Source organism: Gracilinanus agilis, chromosome 4 (genome assembly GCF_016433145.1).
Source record: "Gracilinanus agilis isolate LMUSP501 chromosome 4, AgileGrace, whole genome shotgun sequence".
NCBI classification, from domain to species: Eukaryota; Metazoa; Chordata; class Mammalia; order Didelphimorphia; family Didelphidae; genus Gracilinanus; species Gracilinanus agilis.
In genome coordinates this window covers 253,143,836-253,168,002 of record NC_058133.1, presented here as the reverse complement: position 1 = coordinate 253,168,002, position 24,167 = coordinate 253,143,836, and the positions used below count along the sequence as shown (strand labels likewise).

At 37.1% G+C, this 24,167-nt stretch overlaps 1 protein-coding gene across 1 annotated transcript in view; it reads left to right on the top strand.

Annotated features, from left to right (window-relative positions):
- Positions 1 to 23,613, top strand: part of ZKSCAN1 (zinc finger with KRAB and SCAN domains 1) — a 44,577-nt gene extending 20,964 nt beyond the window's left edge. The window contains exon 8 of the mRNA XM_044673550.1: positions 22,092 to 23,613. Coding sequence (XP_044529485.1) covers positions 22,092 to 22,615 — 524 coding nt within the window. The 3' untranslated portion in view covers positions 22,616 to 23,613. The remainder of the gene's footprint in view (positions 1 to 22,091) is intronic.
- Positions 23,614 to 24,167: the final 554 nt, after the last annotated feature.

Below are 24,167 nucleotides of genomic sequence, written 5' to 3'. Positions count from 1 at the left end.
GTATGTTTGAGTTTGACATAACCTTAATTCTTCCCAAGCAATAAATGTAGAAAATCTCTGCTAAACATTTAAAAGCAATGATTGATGATTCTCTGCCATGTCTGAAAACTAAATTTGTTTCATTTATCAAAACTAAGTTAAAGTAGATATTAATTTTTGAAAAATTAAATATACACATTTATCAGCTCAAAGCAAGTCTTTAAGTAATTTAAAGCAAATTTGTATAATCTGTTTTTTTTTTCTTCTAGCAACAAACACCCATATGATCCATTCAACTCATTGTATGGCCTTGAGCAAATTGTTTAATTTGGGTTTCTTCACTTGTAAAATGAAGGAACTGGAATAGATAATCTTTCGTTTCTCTGTTTTTTCTCAAATAAGGAGAGGGAAATTGGAGAGAGGCATATGAGCCCCTGCCCTGCTTCAACTCTCTAAAAAAATCTTCATGAATTTTTGAGACTTTTGCCCCTTTTGTGGTTACAGCTAATCACTGATAACCTTCATTAGTCTCTGGACAAAACATGTTTCCTTTCTGAAGTTATCACTGCTTAGACTGCTTTAGGGGAATTAAACTGATGACATTCAGAGGGAGAAGATTTTATTAATGATTGAAAAAGTGGGATTTTTCCCTCTTGTATGAACTCTCACGTCTGAACCTCAATCACCTTTGGATCCAGAAGAGTGCAGCCAGGCAGCTGGTGCAGTTCCAGTTCACTAATGACATCTTTCACAAGGGTGGACAAGGATCTGGGAAGCTAACAGCTCTGAGCCCTGCACCCGGAACCTAGGGAGAAAATAGAGGTGGAACTCAAGGGCAATTGGGAGGATGTAGAGGAAAGAATGTAATTAGCATTTGAAACTTTTTAAATATTTAACTATCTTCTGCCCTAGTTAGTTAGTTGTAGGCAGCCAGATGTCAACCTTTATTTTGGCAAAGGCCAAAATGTTTGGCTTAGACTGAGAATCTTCTGCTTTTAGCAGTATTCCTCTTTCAATACAAACAAAAAAAAAAAAAACAGAAAAAAATGGGATGAGGGAGAGGGGAAAAGGGATGGGTGAATTAAAATTCTTGCTTTTCTTAGAAAATATGTGTGAGGGATGGGGTGGGGGTATGCAGTTAAGATTCAGTAATTATTTTAAAATAAGTCTTTTTTAATTTTAGGCATATACACACTTAAAGCTTAGTCAACAATGGGAAACCTAATATATTGATTTATGTGGTTAATTCCAGCTTTTTCTTAATTTGTACACTTAGATAAAATTTTTCCTACTTTTTCAATCCCAAGTTTTGCAGTTTAGACTAAATGAATCCAAAGTTTAAAAAAGCCTTTTATCTACAAAAGAAGCTACAGTAGTGTCTAAAGAATGCAGGTGCTTATTAATATGTGCTTAATAAATATTAATTAGTTCACTGATGTGAGTTTCTTTAAATCTGCATGATTGAGTGCTAATATGTTAGCACTTCTCCATGAAATAAATGGTATAAGTTTATGATTTGTAACTAATAATCTATGTTGGGGAGGAAAGGTCCTGATTTTTAAAATGGCGGGTAAGGTTGTGGATGGAGGTTATAAGGATTGTATTTTTTTTTCCTTTTTATGTTACTTGGGTCATGGTCAATCAAATGTAATAAATATTCCACCAGTAGGTGGCAACACTTTGGACAGTTTGCTTTCTAACTCCAAGCTCATTCAGAAAAATGCTCATGGGATGAAGATGAGAATGAAGTCTGTAGAAGATAAACTAGTTAGAGACACTATATATTCTCACACAAATATACAATTATTTTATTATTAGGTAATTAGATAAATTGTTATTAGAAGTCATTAATTTTACACATCCACCCCCCTCTCCAGTCTTTTTTTAATCAGTGGCTGAATTGACTGCCCTCAGTAGAATGATTTTCTTTAATCTTCCCATCCTGGCAATCCCCTTAAGTTTGGGCCAGTAGTTACATTTACTATGTTGTAGCCTATTTATGAAACTTTTCTATTTTTTTCTATATCATTCAAGTATGATTGACCTAGCTCTTGCATAACTTGAACTACTGTAAGAATTGTTTTGTTTTTAAAGCATCTCATTCAATGAAAGCACATTGATGTCATGAATTTTATAACAACTTGGCTCAAATTCCTTCTCAGGACTCCAATTTAGCCATCCTTAAGTAAGGCTCCTCTAGCTCCCAGGAATGTAGGGAATAAAATCAAAGCGTTTCTTAATTTAAAGGTGTTTTACAAACCTTAAAAACACTATATAAATGGTTTGCCATTATAGTGTATATTACTTAGGTGAGTGGCACTGACTTATTTGGTAACAGTAAATATATATATTTGGAATGTTAAGTAGTTGTGCACTATATGGAGGTTATATAAAAACATAGAAAGATATAAGTTGCCTAACAGGTGCCGATCTGCATTGAATGCACATTTAACTTCCTCATGAAATTATAACTGTAAGTGGAACCAAATATTTGTATATATGTATATGCAGAATAGTTCTTCATAAGGGTCTGACTACCATTTTTTCTCTTGCCCTCTAAACCTCAGCATCAGTCTAACCAGAGATCTTATACTCTACACAAGATAATTTTCTATTACCAAGATGAGAGTGATGCTAGGCTGCTTTGAGCAGGTTTTGTGGAAATCATATTTGCAACATACACACCCGGTCTTGTTAACACTGGATAATAGGCATAACCTAAGTTATGTACTAACTTAAGTACTAGTTATGTAGCAATTTATACATTACAACAATCTTGTAAAGAACTATTATTAGCTCTACACATAAAGAAATGGGATGAAAGAGGTAGTGATTTGGTCAAGTGTCTGAGGCAGCATTTGATTTCAGATCTTTTTGACTCAAGTCCTGGCTGCCTCCATCCTAAAAAGTGTCTACAAGTTTGTCAAGGGATTTGCTTCTAGGTTCTCCATTGTCTTCTTCGGGCTTGATTTTTTGCTTTACCTGCTATATCAGTCTTTAAATCTAGAGTCTTCCTATCTGGTTTCTCTGTTTATGCTACTGAGCTATAGAGGAGTACTCTAGAATCATACTGTTCATTATCAGTCATGTCTTTTTTACAATAATAGGCTAAATGAAATGTTTACCAATTCCCTAAAAGTGGCTGTTCCACATTAACTCAAGAACCTAACCCCAGCCCTCCTAGTAAAGGTCCTCACCTAATACTTGAAATCAGTACCCTGAGTTTTCTTGCCATTATCTTGGCCTCAATACATCTTTGTCTTTACATCTGTCCTCATACCCCAAATAGTATCTCCCCAAATGCCTGAGGAATTCACTTCCAGGTTTATTATCTCTCTCTCACCAGTATTTTCAGTCTCTTCCCCATCTTTTGTCTTTAAGTATGCATATCTTCAAAAAGTAAACAATATGTGTTTTGTCATGGTGCCCTTCATCTACTTTCTGTGCTGCCAAACCTTTTAAAAGTGCTTTAATTTCCTCACTACTCCCTTTAAATCCCTGCAAATCTAGGCTTTACCCCTCTGCTCTCTGATTCTAAAAGGTTTGTAAGTGGCCCTGACTTCTACAGGCCTTCTATTACATCTTCCATGATGTTTCCATATTCTGGTTGCACCTTTGGTGCCTCTTGTTCCAGCCAGGACCAGATAGATTTACAAGTAAGTCCTACCAAACATTTAATACCACATAAACTGCTTTTTAAATTCTAATTCCACATAAACTGCTTTTGCCAAATTTCTTCTATGATATAAAATGTGGTCTTGATCTCTAGAACAAAGAGAATCAAAATAGAGGAAGAAAACTAGACCAATTCTCCAAATATTAATACAAAAAAAATTATGTTAGCAAAGAAACTTAGAGAAATGTAAAATAAAGATTATACATTTTATGACCAAGCTAGATTAATACCAGAAGTTCAGGGCCAGTTCAATATTAGGAAAATCATGTAATTTCATATTTTTGAAGCTTTTAACAAAATACAGCACTTCATTTTTAAAAAATACTACAAAAGCTAGGAATAAATGGAGCTTTAAGTAGCATCTAAAACTTAGAGGCAGCATTATTTGTAATGGGGATAAACTAGGAGCCTTTCCAATAATGTCAGAGGTAAAGCAAGGGTGTCCATTACCACTATTACTAATCAATATAATATTAGTAATGCTAGCTATACCGATAATGCAAGTAAAAGAAATTGAAGGAATAAGTATAAGTACTGGTGAAGAGGAAAATTACACAATAAACCATAGAATCACCTAAGATTACCCAAAACAAATTCAGCAAAGTTGTAAAAAAACAAAACCATACAAACCATTAATTTTTCTGCATATTATCAACAAAATCCATTAGGAAGAAACATTCCACTTAAAATAACTATAGATATTATGGGAATGGTTCCTACCCACTTCTGTTAATGTATTGGTGACAAAACGGCACACAGCTTCTGGAATGGGCTATTCGCTAGCAGCCCTGGAAAGGTGCACAAGTTGTTTGACATGAAAAAATCCACCTTCTACAGCAAACTCTGCCCTCCCCTCCAAAAAAAAAAAAAATGGAAGAGATATCTTACACAGAACTAGATTAAAGCCACTTCCCCAGAGGTCTAGGATCTATGTAGGTTTGCAAAGTATGATAAAAATTGGAGAAATGAAATCGTGCAGAACCTTGACCAAAATATTATTTAAAATGCGTATGTGACCAATATACAATATAACCTTGTTGATGGGAGCTTCTGTTTCCATGACAAGAGCCCTGATTCTGTGCACACCGTACCAAAAAGGGAAAAGCTTGGAGTGTATGACTATGATTGTGCAGATACTTCAAAGCCAGATAGATTGGACTTATCCAGCAAGGAGCTGAAAAAGACACAGGAGCTAAATAAGGATTCAATTCTGACACATGGTCACTACCTATGTCAGTCTGGCCACGGGTGATGAAAAGCTTCAGAAAGTCTATTACATCTTCCAAAGGATAGCTGATAAATGCTCTTCTACTTTACTCCTGCTCAAAGCCAAGTTGCCAGCTTTATGACCCAGGGAAATGGGAAGATGCAAAGGGAGTGCTATAATTTGGCACTTGATTTGGACTGCAGCCACCCTGATCAGTTTCATTGTATTGTCCCAGCACCTGAGGGAAAACCCTGAGGACACTTATCAGAGCTGAGAGATACCCACTGATTCCCCAAAGAAAACCAGAGCAAAGAAAGTGATTTCTACTGTCTGGCTCTCAAGAACAATGACATCAAAAACAGAAATAGGGGCCACTAATCCATTCATAAAGATCCCACTGGGCTGCATATTGACTTAGATTTGAAACACAGTGTTATCTATATTTTACTGTATTTTTATTTGTTTTGATAATTATTATCCAAGTACATTTTATAAGTACATTCCTTTGTTTCACACCTCTGCTCTAGAGTATACACCAAGTGTTTGAAAACTGTCTGAGGAAGTTTGCAATGGACCACCAAACTCTCCTGCCCCATAACAGACAAAAACAGGTTTGGTTGGCCACTTTTCCAAAAGTTGAGCATATTACCAAATTGTTAGTATCAAAAATGAAAAGAATTCACAATAATTGAATAGGAAAGGAAATTATCAGAAACTTTGCCTTAGTTTATGCTCAATTACATGCCAGCAAAACTGATCACTTAGGAAACATGAATGCTTTACAAAAATATAAAATAAAATTTAAAAGTAGACTAAATAACCCAATATCAGGAAAATAAATTGAACAAGCTATAAATTAACACCTAAAGGGGAAAAAACTCCAGAATCAGATGGATATACAAGATAATTCTATCAAATATTCAAATAATAATTCCAATATTAGACAAAATTTTCACTTTTTACAGATAATATGACTATACTTCTAGAAAACCCTAAGGAGTCAGCCCCCAAAAATCAAGTGAAACAATAAATTTGTAAAAGTTTCAGGATATAAAATATATCCTCACAAATCATTAGCATTCTTGTATACTAAATGCTGTAAAATTCAAATAGAAATGAGAGGGAGGACTAAATTGTACATGACAATTTCTGTCGGCTGCATATTGACTTAGAAAACTACATATTAATATCTATTTCTCATTGTGTTTTCATTTTGATAAATATTTCCAAATTAAATTTTAATATAATTCAGGCTGCCCCATTTGATACCTCTGCTGTATACTACTAACCCATCAGGAAGTCAAAAAGAGAAATTCCCATCAGGAAGTCAAAAAGAGAAATTCCATTTAAATAACTATAGAAGCTATAAAATCTTTGAGAGTATATCTACCAAGATGCATCAGTGAATACAATTATAAAACACTCTTTGCAGAAATAAAGACATAAACAATTGGAGAAATATTAATTGCCCATTGTTATTCAAGCCAATAAAATAACGATTCTATACAAATTCATTTACAGTACCATACCAATCAAATTACCAAAGGATTATTTTATGAAGTTTGAAAAAATAATGAAATTCATAAGGAAGTACAAAAAAGTCGAGCATTTCAAGGATAATAATAAAAAAAAAGCAACAAGATCAGTACCAGACCTCAAACTGTACTATAAAGCAACAATTATTAAAGCAACTTAATTGTTTTTTTTAAATATCTAAGTATCTATCTCTGAGACAGATTAGTTATACAATATAAAAACAACCAATCACAGTAATATAGTGTTTGATAAACCCAGAGACTTCAATTATTGGAGTAAGGAATCACTTTTATTTTTTTTTTTTTTAACCACTGGAAAAAAGTGGAAAGCAGTTTGGCAGAAATTGCATACAGGCCAACATCTCACACTATATAACCAAGATAAACTTCAAATGGATACATGACTTAGTCAAAAAAAATGCCATAAGTAAATTAGAGGAACAAGGAAGAAATTACCTTGAGATCTATGGGAAGGGGAAGAGATCATGAACAAACAGAGAAGATCACAGAAAATAAAGTGGAAAGGTTGACTGTATGAAGTTGAAAAGGTTTTGTACAAATTTAATGAGGCTAAAATGAGAAGGAAAGCAAGGAACTGGGAAAATCTTTGCAGTAAGTTTCTCTGGTAAAGGTTTTATATCCAAGATGTAAAGGAATTATTTCAAATGTATATATAAGACCTTAGTGTTAGATATTCCCCATTACATAGTCAAAGAATAAGGACAAGCAGTTTTCAAAGACATCCCAAGTATCAATAACCATTTTTTAAAAGTCCCAAATCACTAATAATTAGAAAAATTAAATTAAAGTAAATCTCAGGTTCTACTTTGCACTCGTTAGATTTGCATTAACAAAAGAAAATGACAAATGTTGGATGGATTGAGGGAATATAGGCCTATTAATACATTGCTAGTGGAACTAAGAAATTAATTTATCTGGTTATTCTTGGAAGTATGCTCAAAAAGTTATATTGTCAGGCGCAACTGGGTAGCTCAGTGGATTGAGAGCCAGGCCTAGAGACGGTCCTAAATTCAAATCTGGCCTCAGACACTTCCCAGCTGTGTGACCCTGGGCAAGTCACTTGACCCCCATTGCCTACCCTTACCACTCTTCCACCTATAAGTCAATACACAGAAGTTAAGGGTTTAAAATTTAAAAAAAAAAAAAAAGTTATATTGTCCATACCCTTTGATTTCTGATTTGACTCAGTGATTTCACTACTAGGTCTATACCCTGAAAGAGTTTAAAGGAAAAGCTCTCAATGTACAAAATATTTATAGTTGTTTTTTTTCGTAGTAGCCAAAAATTGGAAACGAGGCTAGTGCCTGAATATTGTGGAAATAGTCGAACAAATCCTAATATATAGCTGTAATGGAATATTTTTGTGCCATAATAAATGACAAAATGGAAATTTTCAGGGAAAACCAGGAAGATTTCTACAATCTGATGCAGAATAAAAGAGGCAGAACTAGGAGGGCAATTTACACAACAAACATTACAAGGAAAAACAATTTTGCAAAACTTTGGAAAATACTTGATTAATGGAATGATAAACGGTGATTCATGCCACCAACCTTTTGCCATAAATATAATAGGCCTAACAACCAAAAGGAAACATGCATGGGCGGGTAGGGGTGATTTATTTTGTTGGATTATGCGTAGGGGTCGTAGGGGTCAGCAACGCAAGGCTCTGGAGCTATATCTGGCTCTTTTGAGGGCCAGATATGGCTCTTTCTGCAGGAGCCATAAAGTCAATTTTTTTTCAGGCGCTGTTACAGGAGCACGCACTGTGAGCACTGTAGGGCTCTCATGAAATTACATTTTTTAAAATGTGGCATTTATGGCTCTCTCTGTCAAAAAGGTTGCTGACCCCTGATTATGCGTTTTTGAGGATTTTAAAAAATTATTCAAAGAGAAGGAGAGGGAGTGATCTTAAATGTTAGTTCAAGGTGTTTAAGATTAAATTAAAATAAAGCCCACAGAGGCTAAGTTAAGAACCCCTAGAATAATGTAGCCATGCCTTGGCCACAAAAATTTTCTTTTCGTAATAATGGATAGTTTTTCGATTAGGCAATGCGAAGTCCTCCAGGATTCCCCCGGCTTTTGGGGGGGGGGGGAGGGCGGGGTGAAGGTACCATAGAGGTGTAGAGTCCTCCAGTCGTCCTAGAGAGGAAGAAGCTTGTTTGCCTCGCGCCCGGGGGAGGGAATCTCTTGTCACAAACTTCCGGCTTTGTGAACTCGGCTTTGTTCCGTTCTCTAGGTTCCTGGAGCGGTCGGTTAGGGGCTGGTAAGTGGTTAGGCTTCCGGGAAAGAGGGTGGGTGGGGAGTCTGAACTATTGCAGCACCCCCAAAACTGGCCCGGGGCGGGTGTGAGGAAGAGGCCTTCCTCCTCTTCCTTTCCCGCGAGGCTGGAATGAGGAGAGGTGGGCAGAGAAGTGACACCCCACACACACACACATGCCCACACACAGGCACTGGCTGTGGGCCCAGGTCCGGGGCTCCTGGAGACTTCGGAGTCTTATTGGGCCTGGTTCTGGGAAGGGTTGATTTACAAATGAGGAAACTGAGGCCCAGAGAGAGGAAATGACGTAGCCCAGGTCCTACATTACTAAGTGGCCTACCAAGACCACTTGTTCCTTTTTGTTACCAGGTCCCTTGTCTCTCTACCACGCTATATAGTATACTCTCTGTATATTTGATCCTAGCGGTAGGAAATAGGGAGCCACTGGAGCTCATGGGATTTTGAGGGAGGGTAATGGTGGTAAGACCTTCCCTTTAGAAAACTCATATTTGTGGTTGAGTGGGGAAAGACTTTTAAGTCTGGGAGACCACTGAAAAGTGAGATCAGTTCCTAGTTATTTATTGGACATTTATTATTACCAGGCAGAGCTCCAGCTTTGATGATACAAAGGAAAGACCCTCCTGGGGCAGGTCAGTGTATAGAAAGCCAAGCTTGGAGATGGGAGGACCTGGGTTCAAAACTGGCCTCTGGCACTTCTTACCTGTGTGACTGCTTAACCCCCATTGTTTAGCCCTTACTGCACTTCTGCCTCGAAACCCGGATTGATTCTAAGACAGAAAGTAAGAATTTAAAAAAAAAAAAGACCTATCCTTAAGGAGCTTACATTCTATAGGGAACATAACATGTAAGTAGCTGGGTACATACTTTGTGGGTGGAAGGTAAAATCAGGGAAGAAAGTTACCAGCAACTGGAGGGACTGGAAAGGCATCTTTTTTTTTTTTAAACCCTTACCTTTGGTCTTGGAGTCAGTACTGTGTATTGGCTTCAAGTAAGAAGAGTGGTAAGGGATAGGCAATGGAGGTTAAGTGTCTTGCCCAGAGTCACACATCTGGGAAGTATCTGAGGCCAGATTTGAACCTAGGACCTCCCGTCTCTAGGCCTCACTCTCAATCCACTGAGCTACCCAGCTGCCCTTGGAAAGGAATCTTTTTGAAAGTGAGATTTACTTGAGTCTTTGACCAGGGAAAGACAGAGAGGTAGAAATGAGGAAGGAGAAAACTTTAAGCTTGCGACTGCCAGTACAAAGACCTGGAGAAGGGAATTGGAATCATAATAGTGGAAGATCAACAAGTATACACAACAGTGTAGCTGCATCCACAGGTGTGTAGAGAATAGGACCTTTCCTTTAGAACAGGGGTCAGCAATGTATGGCTCTCAGCCATATCTGGCTCTTTTGAGGGCCAGATATGGCTTTTCCTGCAGGAGCCATAAAGTCAATTTTTTTTCAGGCGCGCATTACAGGAGGGCGCACTGTGAGCACTGTATGGCTCTCATGAAATTACATTTTTAAAAATGTGGCGTTTATGGCTCTCACGGCCTAAAGGGTTGCTGACCCCTGCTTTAGAAGATTGTCCTTGATAGCTGAGCAGGGAGAGACAAAGCAGGGAGATAGCTTAAAAGGCTATTGGAATGAGTGGTGAGTAGAGGAAGTAATGGGAGAATATTGTGAAGGCAGAAAGTAGATTTGGAAATGGAATGGAGATATGGGGGGTGAATAAGAGCAAGAAATTGAGGATAATGCTGAGATTATAGGCCTCCAGTGACTGGAAGGGTGGTGGTGTCCTCAATAGTAACAGGGGATGTTGGGCAAGAGAAGGATTTTGTGTTAAAACTGATGGGTTCTGTTTTGAATAATATTGAATTTGAAATGTCCAGAAAACTTTTTAGTATAAGATGTCAGTAGGCAGTTGGTAATGTGGAACTGTAGCTTAGGCAGAGACTAGGACTGGCTACAAATGAGAACTGATGAGATCAAGGGAACAAAAATCAAAGAGAAAAAGTCATATTTAGTGAGATTTGTAAGACCATTTATGGATGATTCTTGGTTAGGTGGAAATTAGACTATATTATCAGAGTCCTGAGAAAGGTGAGATGGGTGTTTTTGTTTTTGGCATGCAAAGCAGAGAGGCTTTGAAGAAAAATGCATAAAATATGTGTTTGTGGTGCTTATGCTTTAAGAATGACAAAAAACTAGGTGGGATACCTGACACTATTCATGAGGACGGGATCCAGAAAGATCTTGACAGTCTAGAAAATTAATAAGATAAGATTCATATCAACTCAAATTTAAATTCAAGAACTTATTTTTGACCAAAGCAATTCATCAGGAAGCAGTTCATCAGGAAAAACACCTCGGTGTTTTGGTGAACATCAAGCTCCATATGAGTCAGCAGTGTGATGTAGCTGCCAAAAAAGCTAGTTCAGGGGGCAGCTGAGTCGCTCAGTGATTTGAGAGCCAGGCCTAGAAACGGGAGGTCCTAGGTTCAAATCTGGCCTCAGACACTTCTCAGCTGTGTGATCCTGGGCAAGTCACCTGACCCCCATTGCCTACCCTTACCACTCTTCTGCCTTGGAGCCAATACACGGTATTGACTCCAAGACGGAAGGTAAGGGTTTAAAAAAAAAAAAAAAAGCTAGTTCAGTTTGGGAATTACTTTAAGAGAGGCATAGCTTTCAGGTGTAAGGAAGAAATAGGCTCAGTTGTAATCTTTACTACTTACAATTCTGAGTGTACTGTGTTTAGTTCTGGGTATCTATTTAGAAAAGAAATAGATGTCATCTGGAGAAGGACTTCCAGAATGGTGAAGAGCCTTGAGTTCATGTCATATGAGGACTGTTTGATGGAACTGCAGATTTTTAACCTGGACAAGACCTAGGAGACTTATGGTATGTGTTCAGGTGTTTAAAAGCATTGACATGTGGAAAGAGTAGAACCAGAAGCAATGAGTAGAAGTTGCAAAAAAGCAAATCTGGACTTGAAGTCAGGAAAACCTTTACCATCAGTTAGACCTATCTATAAGTGAAATAGGCTGCTTCAGGAGGAATTGAGTTGCCCTACATTGTAGAGGCCGAGTGGCCTGTATAATATGGAAGATTCTTTTTCCAAGTATAGGTTGAACTAGATGGCCAGTGAGGTCTTTTCCAACCCAGAAATGTGGAGATATTATTCTTAGCAAGTTAAGCATTAGGTGATGCAATTTTATATTCTTATCTTGGGCATAAAATAAATTAATTATAGGGCTGCCTCTGCCAGTGCTTACATTCTTAAGTTCTGTATGTGTTTAAATCCTGGCTCCTTTCTATTTTCCCAATATTTGCCAACTTTGAACAAGTCATTTACCTTCTGTCATCTTATTTTCCTCATCTGTAAAATAAAGGGGTTGGACAAGTTGATCTCCAGCATCTCTTTCAGCTGTGTAACCCTGCATTGCCTTTCTGCATGACTTAAACATTATTGCCATTCCCCAAAGATACTTGTTAGATTCTAATTTCAACAGTGTGGGCATGCCCCCTACCAGGAATATGGTAGTCTGCTACACCTCATTCTGAATGATTCTTGTCTCTCTTTTCCATTCATTCCTTCATTGAAGATCTTCCAAATGCTGGAAGCCCTTGTTCCCTTGCACCCTAATAGAAGCATTGTTAGAATTGAACTCCCTTTTGCTTTGCAAACATCTTCCAAATGTCATTTATGCTACTTCTCATGAAAATTGTCAAAATCCAATTACTTGTCAATTCATATCATTCATCTTTCTGCTCTACCTTAGATAAGGTCTTTACCATATCCCACTTGGACTATTTCAATAGCTTCCTAATTGGAAGGTTCTTCCATTTGTTCCTTTTGGTCTTAATTCTCTCTAATACAGTCTCCTTAAAGCTGTCAAAGTAATCTCTCTCTCTTTTTTTTTACCCTTATCTTCTATCTACTAAGTATCTGTTTCCAGACAGAAGGTATTTGGGGTTAAATGACTTGCCCAGGGTCACACAACTGCAAAGTGTCTGTCTGCATCCAGATTTGAACCGAGGACCTCCTGTCTACAGACCTGGTTCTCTATCCACTGAGCCACCTAGCTGCCCCTAAAGTAATCTGAAATAAAGTTCAATGCTGGCCTATTACTCAAATGCGACTCTGTTACTCAGAAATTTCAAGCAGATCCCTGTTGCTTCTAGGATCAAATATCCCTCACAGCCAATGCTCTAAACTTATTTCACTTCATGCCTCCCACTTTACACAGTCTGACTTCTAGTCAAATTGGTCTCCTTGTTCTTCATTGAGTTTGGCATTCCATCTCTTGTTTAGGTGCCCCCATGTCTGAGGTATGCATTTTCTTCACCTTTGTATCTTAGAATCTTGTTTCTCTTAAGGCCTCCCTCCTTCCATAAAACCTTTCCTGGCCCTTCTCCATGGTAGTGATTTCTTTTTTCCTTATTTATATTGACCTGCTGATGGACTATACAGTCATCCCTCGCACTTATTGGGGCTTCACTGTATCACAGGTTTGTGATATAGTGAGGGATGACTGGATGGGATAGGAGGGATGAGAGGATATCTATAAACTCTGTATCGAGGGGTTATACTTACCAGAGCACACTATATTGGCTGATGGAATGAAAGGCAACCAACCACAGTGCTGTGTTCTGTATCTTGGGTGCTGATTGGCTCAGTGACTATAGGTTAATAAGAGTGTAAAAAGGTTTATAGGAGAGTGGGGTTTATAAAGACTTAAAATATATATAAATAATAAAATAAATATAACCCCACTACTTCACAGATTTTCACCTATCATGGGTATCGTATCTCCTATATCTCCTAGTAAAATGTTAGTTCCCTCATGGTAGAACCTTCTTTCATTTGTTTTTATATCCCAACACCAAGCAGAATGCTTTGTACATGAGACATTTAATACATTTTGAATTAATGGAACTTATAGCAACTTTAAAGAGAACAGAAGTCAATGTAGCCTTCCAGGCTCAAGAAAGACTTTGGGGGTATGGAGAGTGATGGGGTGCTCATACACTATATAAATGTCAAATACTTTTTAGTAATAACATTTTATTTTTCTTAAGGCATATCCTAAAGAGAAGTTCATCAGGAATCTTTAGGTGCCTAAAGGACATTTGGAATTTAATAGTGGCAGCACAGATCCTGTCTGGAGAGAGACCACCCTGTGAGCCTGTATGATGACTGCAGAATCCAAAGAAACTGCCGATTTGTCCCCCCAGGTTCTACAGGATCAGGATGGACCTATAATAATCAAGGTGGAAGATGATTCCACTTGGGAGCAGGAATCTAATCAGCAAAGTAACAGTCATCCCAGTCAGGAGATCTGGCGGCAGCGCTTCAGACAGCTGTCCTACCAGGAGACACCTGGGCCCCGGGAGGCTTTGAGCCGACTTCGGACACTCTGTTGTGAGTGGCTGAGGCCAGAGATGCACACTAAGGAAGAGATCTTGGAGCTGCTGGTGCTAGAGCAGTTCCTGAGTATCCTGCCCGAGGAACTCCAGAACTGGTTGCAGGAAAGACATCCAGAAAGTGGCGAAGAGGTAGTCATATTGCTGGAAGATTTGGAGAGAGAACTGGATGAACCAGGACAACAGGTGGGGAGAATTATTCTGTGTCATGGGAGATTTGGGGGTACAGACCGTTAGACAGCAACAAAGGGGCATGGGCATGGAATTTAAAATAGAGTTGCTGAGTTTAAAATGAAGAAAAAACTGCTCATCTTTTCTTTCTTTTTTTCCCCTGATATCTTGGTGACTGAAAGCAACTGGTTTTTTTTCCTAGTGTCATTTATCCCTAGGAAAATGTTCCCTGAGATCTCTTCTCAGGTCTTAACTAATTTCCCAAATGGTTTTACCGCCTTCTTCAAGAAGTCTTCCCTTGGTCCCCCTAGCAACTAAGGTAGTCCCTCCCCAAACTACCTTGTATTTATTTATTTCGTATGGATTCAGTATGTGCTCATTGATACATATATGTGATCTCCCCCATTACTTTTATCATCATATATTTGCTGCTTATTGAGGTACACATATAGTAAGCACTTAGTTAATGTTTGGAAATTGATTAAAAGCTCAACCTCACCTAATTGTTTCCAGGTCTCAGGTCATTCACAAGAACAAACATTACTCTGGGAAGGAGTGACACCCCTGTTCCCAGCTCCAGTGACATTGAGGAAGTCACCAAACATTCAGGTTCAAGACATGGAAACCCAACTGAAATGTGAACCTGTGGAGCCCCATCCTCTTCAAAAGATTGGTAAGAAGGATTTCATCTGAGGGGAGGGAAGGGTGGATTGTGTTGCCAAGGTGGTGAGTGTGAAGAGGGTGCCCTCAGGAGAATAAATCATTGATCACTGAACAGGTACTTGAGGCCTAAATATGTACCCAGCACTGTGGGGGAATACAAAAAAAGTATAAGATGTTTTGTGCTTTTGAGGAATTTATAATCTAGCTGAAAAAACAAGATGTCTGCATGCCAGTCAGTTACAGAAGAATGGAATATTAAATTTCAGGACCAAATGCAATGAGTTACTTTCCATATGTTGGGAAAGACCCTGAGGTGAAGACTGAAAGTGACCAAGGATGCTGTTTGTGGGATTCTAGCTCCTGGCAAGAAGTGGACTGGGTAGGGTCTAGAGGTAGTTGTAGTAATTATTTTTGCTAGGGAACAAACAGGCTAGAGATACTAGAAGGTTATATAGAGATTAAAAAAAGGTGTGCTTTCTAGGCAGCAGTGGTGACAGTAATAGAAAAAGAATATAGGGATTCTTAGCAGGAAGAGGGACTTGTAAGGTTCTGAAAGTGCCTGTGGTTATTTTAGGCAGGAGTGGGGTGGAGATATGAGTAATTGGTTTTTGAGGGAGTCAAATGACTTCAAGTAGGAGGAATAGAATGAATTACTGTTTAAAGGAGATGCACTGTATGCTTATATAACAATCCCATGAACTTTAAAGAATGGAGAGTTACATGTTCAAAAGGAATTGCACTTGCACACCAGGTTGTATATTCACTTAGTGAATTGTGTCATGTAAGAAGCACTGATCAGATCTTGTACCTATTATAACGTAATTTCTTTACCCTTAAAATCCAAGGACTACAACATAAATATTGAAGATTTGTAATTACTTTATGAATTCTAGTATGTTAATCAACCATTTAGTTTCCCTTGGTAGCATTACAAACCTAGGAATACATTGCTCTGCAAGCCCTATGCTCTAGGTCCTGTTGTGGACTATCCAGCTTCACAAGGGCTTCTCTGTCTTCTCTTGCACAGACTATAAGGAGCTTAGAAATCCTGTTGTCTTTTATATAAGCTTGCAGGATTATATATATCTGTTTCTTGTCACAACCTCTGAGGTACAACGGTTTTACCTTTTAACTGACTGTCCCTTTGATCTCAACACTTTTCAACTTCTTGCAGCTGAGATTCCAGTTTTGCTGAATTTGATCTCTCCAGTGATTCTTAATTACTAAATCCAGTAGCCTTTTCTTTAAATCTAATTTCTTCCAAGCTGCTTTTTTTTTTTTTTTTAATTTTAAACCCTTAACTTCTGTGTATTGACTTATAGGTGGAAGATTGGTAAGGGTAGGCAATGGGGGTCAAGTGACTTGCCCAGGGTCACACAGCTGGGAAGTGTCTGAGGCCGGATTTGAACTTAGGACCTCCTGTCTCTAGGCCTGGCTCTCAATCCACTGAGCTACCCAGCTGCCCCCTCCACAAGCTGCTTTTTTTTATTTTCCCAACAGTTATTTATTGTCCAATAGGGAGTTCTTTCCTAAATAGTTTATCAAATAATAGATTTATTTAACACTAAGTTATTTAGTACATTTGGTTCTGATTGTATTCCCATTGATTTTTCTATTTTTAAGCCAATATCAAAATAATCTTGATGATTATTGCTTTATAGTGTAACTTGAGGTCTGAAAGTACTATTCCCCCTTATTACTATTTTTTTCACTGTTTCTCTTATGATTCTAGATCTGAATAAATTTTGTTATAATTATGTCTAGCTTTATAAAATAGCCTCTTAATTAATCTAAATAGATTCATCATTCTTTGTATTACATTGACAAGATTCATTCATGAGCACTGAATATCCCTCCAATTATTAAGTTATTCTTTATTTCTTTTAGAAGTATTTTGTAATTGTATCTGTATCAGTATTAAAGTGTATGTTCTAGATCATCTCCAGTGCATTAAAAAGAAATTACTAAAATAATAAATGAGCAAGAAGAAATCATAACAAATCAAATTAAGAAAACAAGAAACAGAAATCTAAAACAATTCACTTTCAGGAAAAAAGAAATTAAACTAGCTTATCCAGACTGATTTATAAGTGAATTCTTCAAATATTTAAAGAATAATTAATAACTTTATTCTTTTAAATTGAGCAATAAAGCACATTATTTCAGTTTGCTTTAACTGTAAAATTAGAGGGTTGGACAAGATGACCTCAAAGTTACCTTTCATCTCTTAATCTTAGATTCTTTTATGAGGCAGACATACTCCTGATACCTACGGATAGGATACTCCTGATACCTACGGATAGGATAAAGCAAAGAAAGATAAACAGACTAATATCACTAACAAATATCAGTTTAAAATTTGAAATAAAATCTTAGCTAATAGGCTATAATTATATATTAAAAAATTATTTCCTATGATTAAGTTGTATTGTACTTTAGGACAGGCAATTAGACTGCACAGTGGATAAAGTGCTGGGCCTGGAGTCAGAAAGTCTCATCTTCCTGCATTCAAATCTAGCCTCAGACACTTACTAACTATGTGACGCTGGATGAGTCACTTAACTCTGTTTGCCTTGGTTTTCTCATCTGTAAAATGAGCTGGAGAAGGAAATAGCAAAGGAAACCCTAAATGGGGGCACAAAGAGTCAGAAATGACTGAAACAGCTGAACAAAAACAAAAATAGGTTTTATTCTGTCTCCTAGTATGAGGAAGAACCTGAATTTCAGAGCCACATGCTTGCTAAAAGAGATTCCAGTTTTGCAGTATATCATTTTACTGAATAAATGAGCCCCCATGCCTAGATTTTCTCCCAGAAAAGGGTCTCTTAACCAGCCAGTTGTTTTGCCTATTTTTTTTAAGCCATATTGATGATTTGTCTAATGTATATTAATTTGGTCTTTTGGTAAATGTCATAGATGTATGTCTGACCTACTCAGCCAGCTTTATTGTTTTTCTTCCCCAAAAAATTCCTTTCATTTATATTCTTAGTTTTTATACCACTTTTATTTCCAGATACATCCATCTTCTCTCCCTTACCCAGAGTTATTTTTTTGTAATACAGAATCAAAAAGAGAAGGAAAGAGGGGCAACTGGGTAGCTCAGTGGATTGAGAGCCAGGCCTAGAGACGGGAGGTCCTAAGTTCAAATCCGGCCTCAGACACTTCCCAGCTGTGTGACCCTGGGCAAGTCACTTGATCCCCATTGCTCACCCTTACCACTCTTCCTCCTAGGAGCCAATACACAGAAGTTAAGGGTTTAAAAAAAAGAGAGAGAGAAGGAAAGCAAGCAACTCAGAAAAACATTGCATCCAAGTCTGATGACAGTATATATGAGGTTTCATACTCATAATAATTTATATGCTGTAAAGAAGGCAGGGAAATATATTTACTCTCCTTATTCAGGGGCAAATTTGATCATTATAATTATGCAGTATTGTTGCACTTCATAGTTTTTGTTCTTTGCATTTACATTATTGTGATCTGAGTGTGTATGTTTTTCCTGGTTTTGCTTACTTTACTTTGTATTAGATCATATCAGATCTTCTTAAGTCTTCTCTATTATCTTTATATTCATCATTTTTATCTACTTTGTTTCCAGTTCTTTATTACCACAAAAGTATAGGGTGTTCAGGGAGGACTAGCACCTATGGTGGGAGGGCTTTCTAAGCAAGCCCTTTTCAGGGTTATTCACCCACCTCCTTTTTTTTTTTTTTTTTTTTTTTTTAACCCTTACCTTCTGTCTTAGAATTGATTCTGTCACCATTGTAACACAGAAGAGCCATAAGGGCTAGGCAGTAGGGGCTTAGTAATTTGCCCAGGATCACATAGCTAGGAAGTGTCTGAGGCCACATTTGAACACAAGACCTCCCATCTCCAGGCCTGGTTCTCTTATCCACTGAGCCACCTAGCTTCCCCTTATCTACCTTTTACCCAACTCTCACCTATGGCTCTAAAAAGCTATAGCTTGTATAGCAGCAGGCAGGCTAAATCAGGTTGAGGGTAAGGAACAGGCCTCAAACCTGTCGATGAGTTAGGAGGATGCCTACCATTGGAACAGTTTATTCTAAAGGTCATGAATGCAGCTGAAGTAGGCACTGTGCAGTGTTTAGTCAGACATCAAAGATGCTAAAGTCAATCGTGCATTGTGTAAATGTGCCTCATTTAAATCCAATTCACATATATAACACACAGGAGTCAGAACATCACCCCATATATCATTGGTCCTCTTTGAAACAGAACAACAACAATCACAAAAAGTGCTGCTATAAATATTTTGTTGCATAATTTCCAAATTGCTTTCCAGAGTAGTTGGACCAATTGTGTATTAGTGTGCTTCTCTTTCCATAACCCTGCCAATATGGACCATTCTCATTTTGTCATCTTTGCCAATTTGCTTATCCTGAAGAGCTATTTTGATTTGAATTCTTATTATTTATTTGTAGACATTTTTCTTGTGGTTGTTAATAGTTTACAAATCTTTTGAAAACTTTATTCATATCCTCTGACTACTTTTGCGTTAGTCTCTCATATTTCCTTCAATATCAAACTCTAGTCAGCAATATTTAATTCAGATTTTTTTTCCCATTTGACAATTTCCCTTTTTATCCTAAACTAGCAATTTCTTATAAAGTGCACTAGGCCTGGAGTCAGGAAGGCCTGAATTCAAATATGGCCTCATATACTTACTAGCTTTGTGACTTTTCGCTAGTCACACAGTTTGCCTTTGTTTCTTCAACTGTAAAATGAGAATAGTAATAGTACCTACCTCCTAGGGGTTATTATAAGGATGAAATGAGATAATATTTATAAAGCACTTAGCATAGTGTTTGGCATGTAGTAGTAGGCTCTACATAAATCCTTCCCTGCCCTGCCTCCTTCCCTTATCTTGATTGATAAGATTTTGCACTGATTTTATTCATGCAATAGTTTTCAGTTTCATTTAATCAAAGTAATTTTTTTAAATGATCTCTTTGTATATCCCTTATTTAGTTAAGAATTTTCCTAACCACAACTGTGAAATGGTCCTGATCTGCTTCTATTACTTTTTTTTTTTAATGGCATGACCTTTAACATTCAGATTTAGTATCCATTTTGAGCCCATTGTAGTATATATTGTTAGATATTCATCTAAGTCTAATTTCTGCATACTGCTTTCCAGTTTTCCTAGTTTTCTTATTGCATAGGGAGTTTTTCTAAGTGATTTGTTTTCAGATTACTCAGATATACAGCTTTACCAAAACATACCAAAACAAAACATACCTGACAACAAGATATTTAAACAGAACAAAGCCGGGATTTGAAACAAAATTTAAAGTGGTCTTTTCACAGGCTTCTTATTTTCAAGGAATAAATGATATAATCAGATTATCCCACCCTAGCCACCATTAAAAAAAAAATTTTATTTCTAAGTACAAGGGAGATAGACCTGATGCTTAAAACCTCATTGAAATTAGTACCTTCATCCATTCAAATAGGCATTGAGCTGGAGATTTAGAAAATAGAATAAATCTGTCTGCCCCTTTTTGACTTTATCCATCTTAGATTCACCCATTTTACTCTTTTTACTCTCTTTTCCTTGCTTTCCTTCCTTTTCTGATCTCTGAAATAAAGGAGGTTGTTGTTACTCAAGCTTTTGTAATCCAAGTCTCCACAGTTATGAGGTACTTTGTTTGGGTATGGACCTATGATTTCATAGATTTGGGGAATTGCTGATAAGGAAACTCTTCTATTGCATGTTGGCAACTACTCAGCAACTCATAGTCTTAGACATTTGGGTGGAGGTTCTAAAAGGTTAAGAGATTTGCCTTTATGTGTCAGGGGTAGGACTTTAATCCTGACCTTCCTCACTTTCAAATCCTTTCTCTATTATTCCCTAAGAAGTTCCAAAGAGCATTGAAAATTATCTTGATTTTTTTCAAAAAATCAATATTGAATTGACTAACAATTATAAAAATAATTCCTACTCAGACATCCTTCCCAACTTACCACTGACTTTAAAAACTACCTTTCACATCAGTACCTTGAATGGATAAATCTCTTTATTGATTGTCCGTTGTCATTTTAAAAGAAAATTATTTGAATAACAAAAAATTAAGAAAGGCCTTTTGAAAAATTGATGAAGCACTTAAATATTTTTATAACCATGGCTCTCTTTTTGATTCTCCTGCAAAAGTCAAATATGAAGGATGTCCTATTATGCTATCATAATCTTTTTCTTTTAAAACTTGCCCCCACTAAGGGCAATAAGGTGGCTTAGTGGATGGAAAGCCAGACCTAGAGATGAAAAGTCCTGATTTCAAATATGGCCTCGAGCACTTCTTAGCTGAGTGACCCTGGGCAAATTGCTTAAATCCAACTGTCTATCTCTTTACCACTCTTATGCTTTGGAATCCATACTAAATATCCATTTTAAGACAGAAGGTAAGGGCTTTTTAAAAAAGAAAAACTTGCCTCCCAAAAGTAATACCTGATATATCCTCGATTCATTTTGATAATTAGTACATAGTTATAGTTATAATTTAAATTTTATTAAACCTACAATAAAATAAGCTTATTTTTCTTAATTTTTAATTTCATTTTTCATAACAAAAATCTCTTGCTTTTCACTACTTACCTATTAAAAATTGGCCTTCATTTTAAGGACATTTACCTTTTGGCTTTTTTCCTTATATAGTGGAAACCTCGTATACACATAAATTCAGAAACTAATATGAGTTTGTAGTTGCACCAAGATCATTAGACTTTAGTGATGATTTGTGTTCTTTATTATTATGGCTGACATACCAGAGAGCTCAACTTAACGACTACTTTTCAAATTAGAGGAGGACAGAGTCCATTAGTTATCTTCTCCAAGCACAGGGAACTGACATATGCCTATTCTATTTATTGTTTCAGATTGTCAGTCCAAGCATCAGAATGAAGAGTCAACACCTAAACATGAAATATCCAAAGTAGAACCTCCAGCAGTGGTATCAGGAAGATTCATAGGTGATGTTGCTGAGAAAACCAAATACAGAGAGGCACATGACCATGAGAGTGCATTACAAAGGCAGTGGGAAAAACCTATAGGAGAGATAACAAGGAAATACTCTTTCCCAGAAACTGAGTCAAGAGAAGTCTCTAATTTAATCCATAGTAAACCCTGCCCAGAAGAGAAATGCTATCAATGTATTGTATGTGGGAAAACCTGTAGTAACAGCTCAAACTTCAGGAAACATCAGAGAACTCACACTGGGGAGACACCCTATAAATGTAAAGAATGTGAAAAGACCTTCAGAAGCAAAGCGAGCCTCATTCAGCATCAAAGAATCCACACTGGAGAGAAACCATACCAGTGTAATCAATGTGGGAAAAGCTTTAGTCAGCAAGCAGGTCTTATTTCACACCAGAGACTTCACACTGGAGAGAGACCATATAAATGTAATGAGTGTGGGAAAACCTTCAGTCATAGTTCAAATCTTATTAAACATCAGAGAATCCACTCTAAAGAGAAACCTTATCATTGTAGTAAATGTGAGAAAGCCTTCTGTACCAAGTCAAACCTTTCTCAGCACCAGAGAGTACACATGCCAAAAGGAGAAAAACATGGCAGATGTGGGGAAAACTCAGAATTTGCTTATTCCTTATTGAATGTCAAAGAGGGGCCCCTGGGGAAAAATTCTACAGTGTAATACATCTAAGAAAAATTTAAATAGCTTCAACTTCAGTCACAATAAGTACTTACATGAGAGCTAGCTAAATGAAACATTCCCAGCAGAGAATACTTATTTTTCTGGTTGATGGCTCTGAGAAGGCCCACAGACCTGATCCATAGTGGACAGAATCAGAGAGGTATCAGACACCCCTCTATCTCTATTTCCCCTCCAACACATAAACATACCCCCCTTACTTTTATAGTTTCTGTAGAGATTAGGATGGGGAATCAATAAAGAATCATTAAGAGCTTAAGGTAACCCCCAAACAGAATGCTATCTAGTAACTAACTGGTGACTTCTGGCTATCACCCCAGGAAATCAAGGCTTATTTCTCTTTGGACCACACCTTTGAGGTCTTTGCCCTTCCCTTTTCACTTCTTTGATACTTTATCTTCCCTGAATTTTAGTGTAGGGATTGGTAACCCCATTGCCTGGAAATTACAAAAAGGCCTTAGCCAGCAGCTAAAAATACTTGTTGAGAAGGAGTAAGGCTTATCCTTCAAGATTAAGATGTAAAATCTCTTTTGACCAAAAAGGATTTGTTTCTTAAATATGTTTTGCATACTTCATCGTTAGAACCGAGGAAAATAAACAGATACAAACATAAAGTGCAATTTCTTCCCCATTCCACCAAGAGCAAGAAACACTAGAAAAATATACAGCAAGAAAATGGAGAAGCCAGTGGTTGATTAAAAATGCAGTCACAACTAAATGACATAGTCCTGTCTTATGACCGTGGCAGCCATAGGATCCTTAATGTCGTTAACAACTAAAAAAAACCTATGGTGTTTTAGTGGCCTGAAACCTGGGAACCGTGTACTCATTTCAGGATAGCTCTGATACTAAGATTCAGGGTTGAGTTAGAAGGAAATTAGAAACCTAATTAGAAATTAGGTCTGGGGGTAAAACCAGGGTTAGCTTAAAAGGTGATTTGTAATAGATAAAGATTAATAATAATAAAAAAATGAATTGTACCTAAGTTGTTTTTCTTTACCCCTTTTAAGCTTGTTCTACATATTTCATCTCTAAATACAGTAGTCTTTAAAGTTTTTGTGTTTAACTGTTTTAATTGTCATGTACTTTTCACTGATTAGTTTGCAACCTCTCATTTTTGTAGATTGTCTTCAAGAGTTTCTCTGGCCAAAAAATATATAACCCTATAGGCATGTTGATAAATGTGTAATCTTGCTGATAAGCATCTCTGAACTTATTTATCCTGCCCCTGAATGACAGCTTTTCCAACTTGATGTAGGATCTAGGAGAGATTATACAATACTAACATAGGTTTTGAGATGCCAGAGTTCCACATTCCCCCCCCCCCCCCATGCCATAATAAGGCATCAGAGAAGGAGTTCACATCTATACACAGGTGTATATATATATGTTCTCTCTCTACATATATACACATACACACATTTTTTTTAAAGACTAGAAAGTTAATAGTTGTAATTGCAGTTTCAGTTAACCACAATGTCATGGACATAGCAATAGGCCAAAGAAACCAGATGAGATATCAGATAAGTATGAC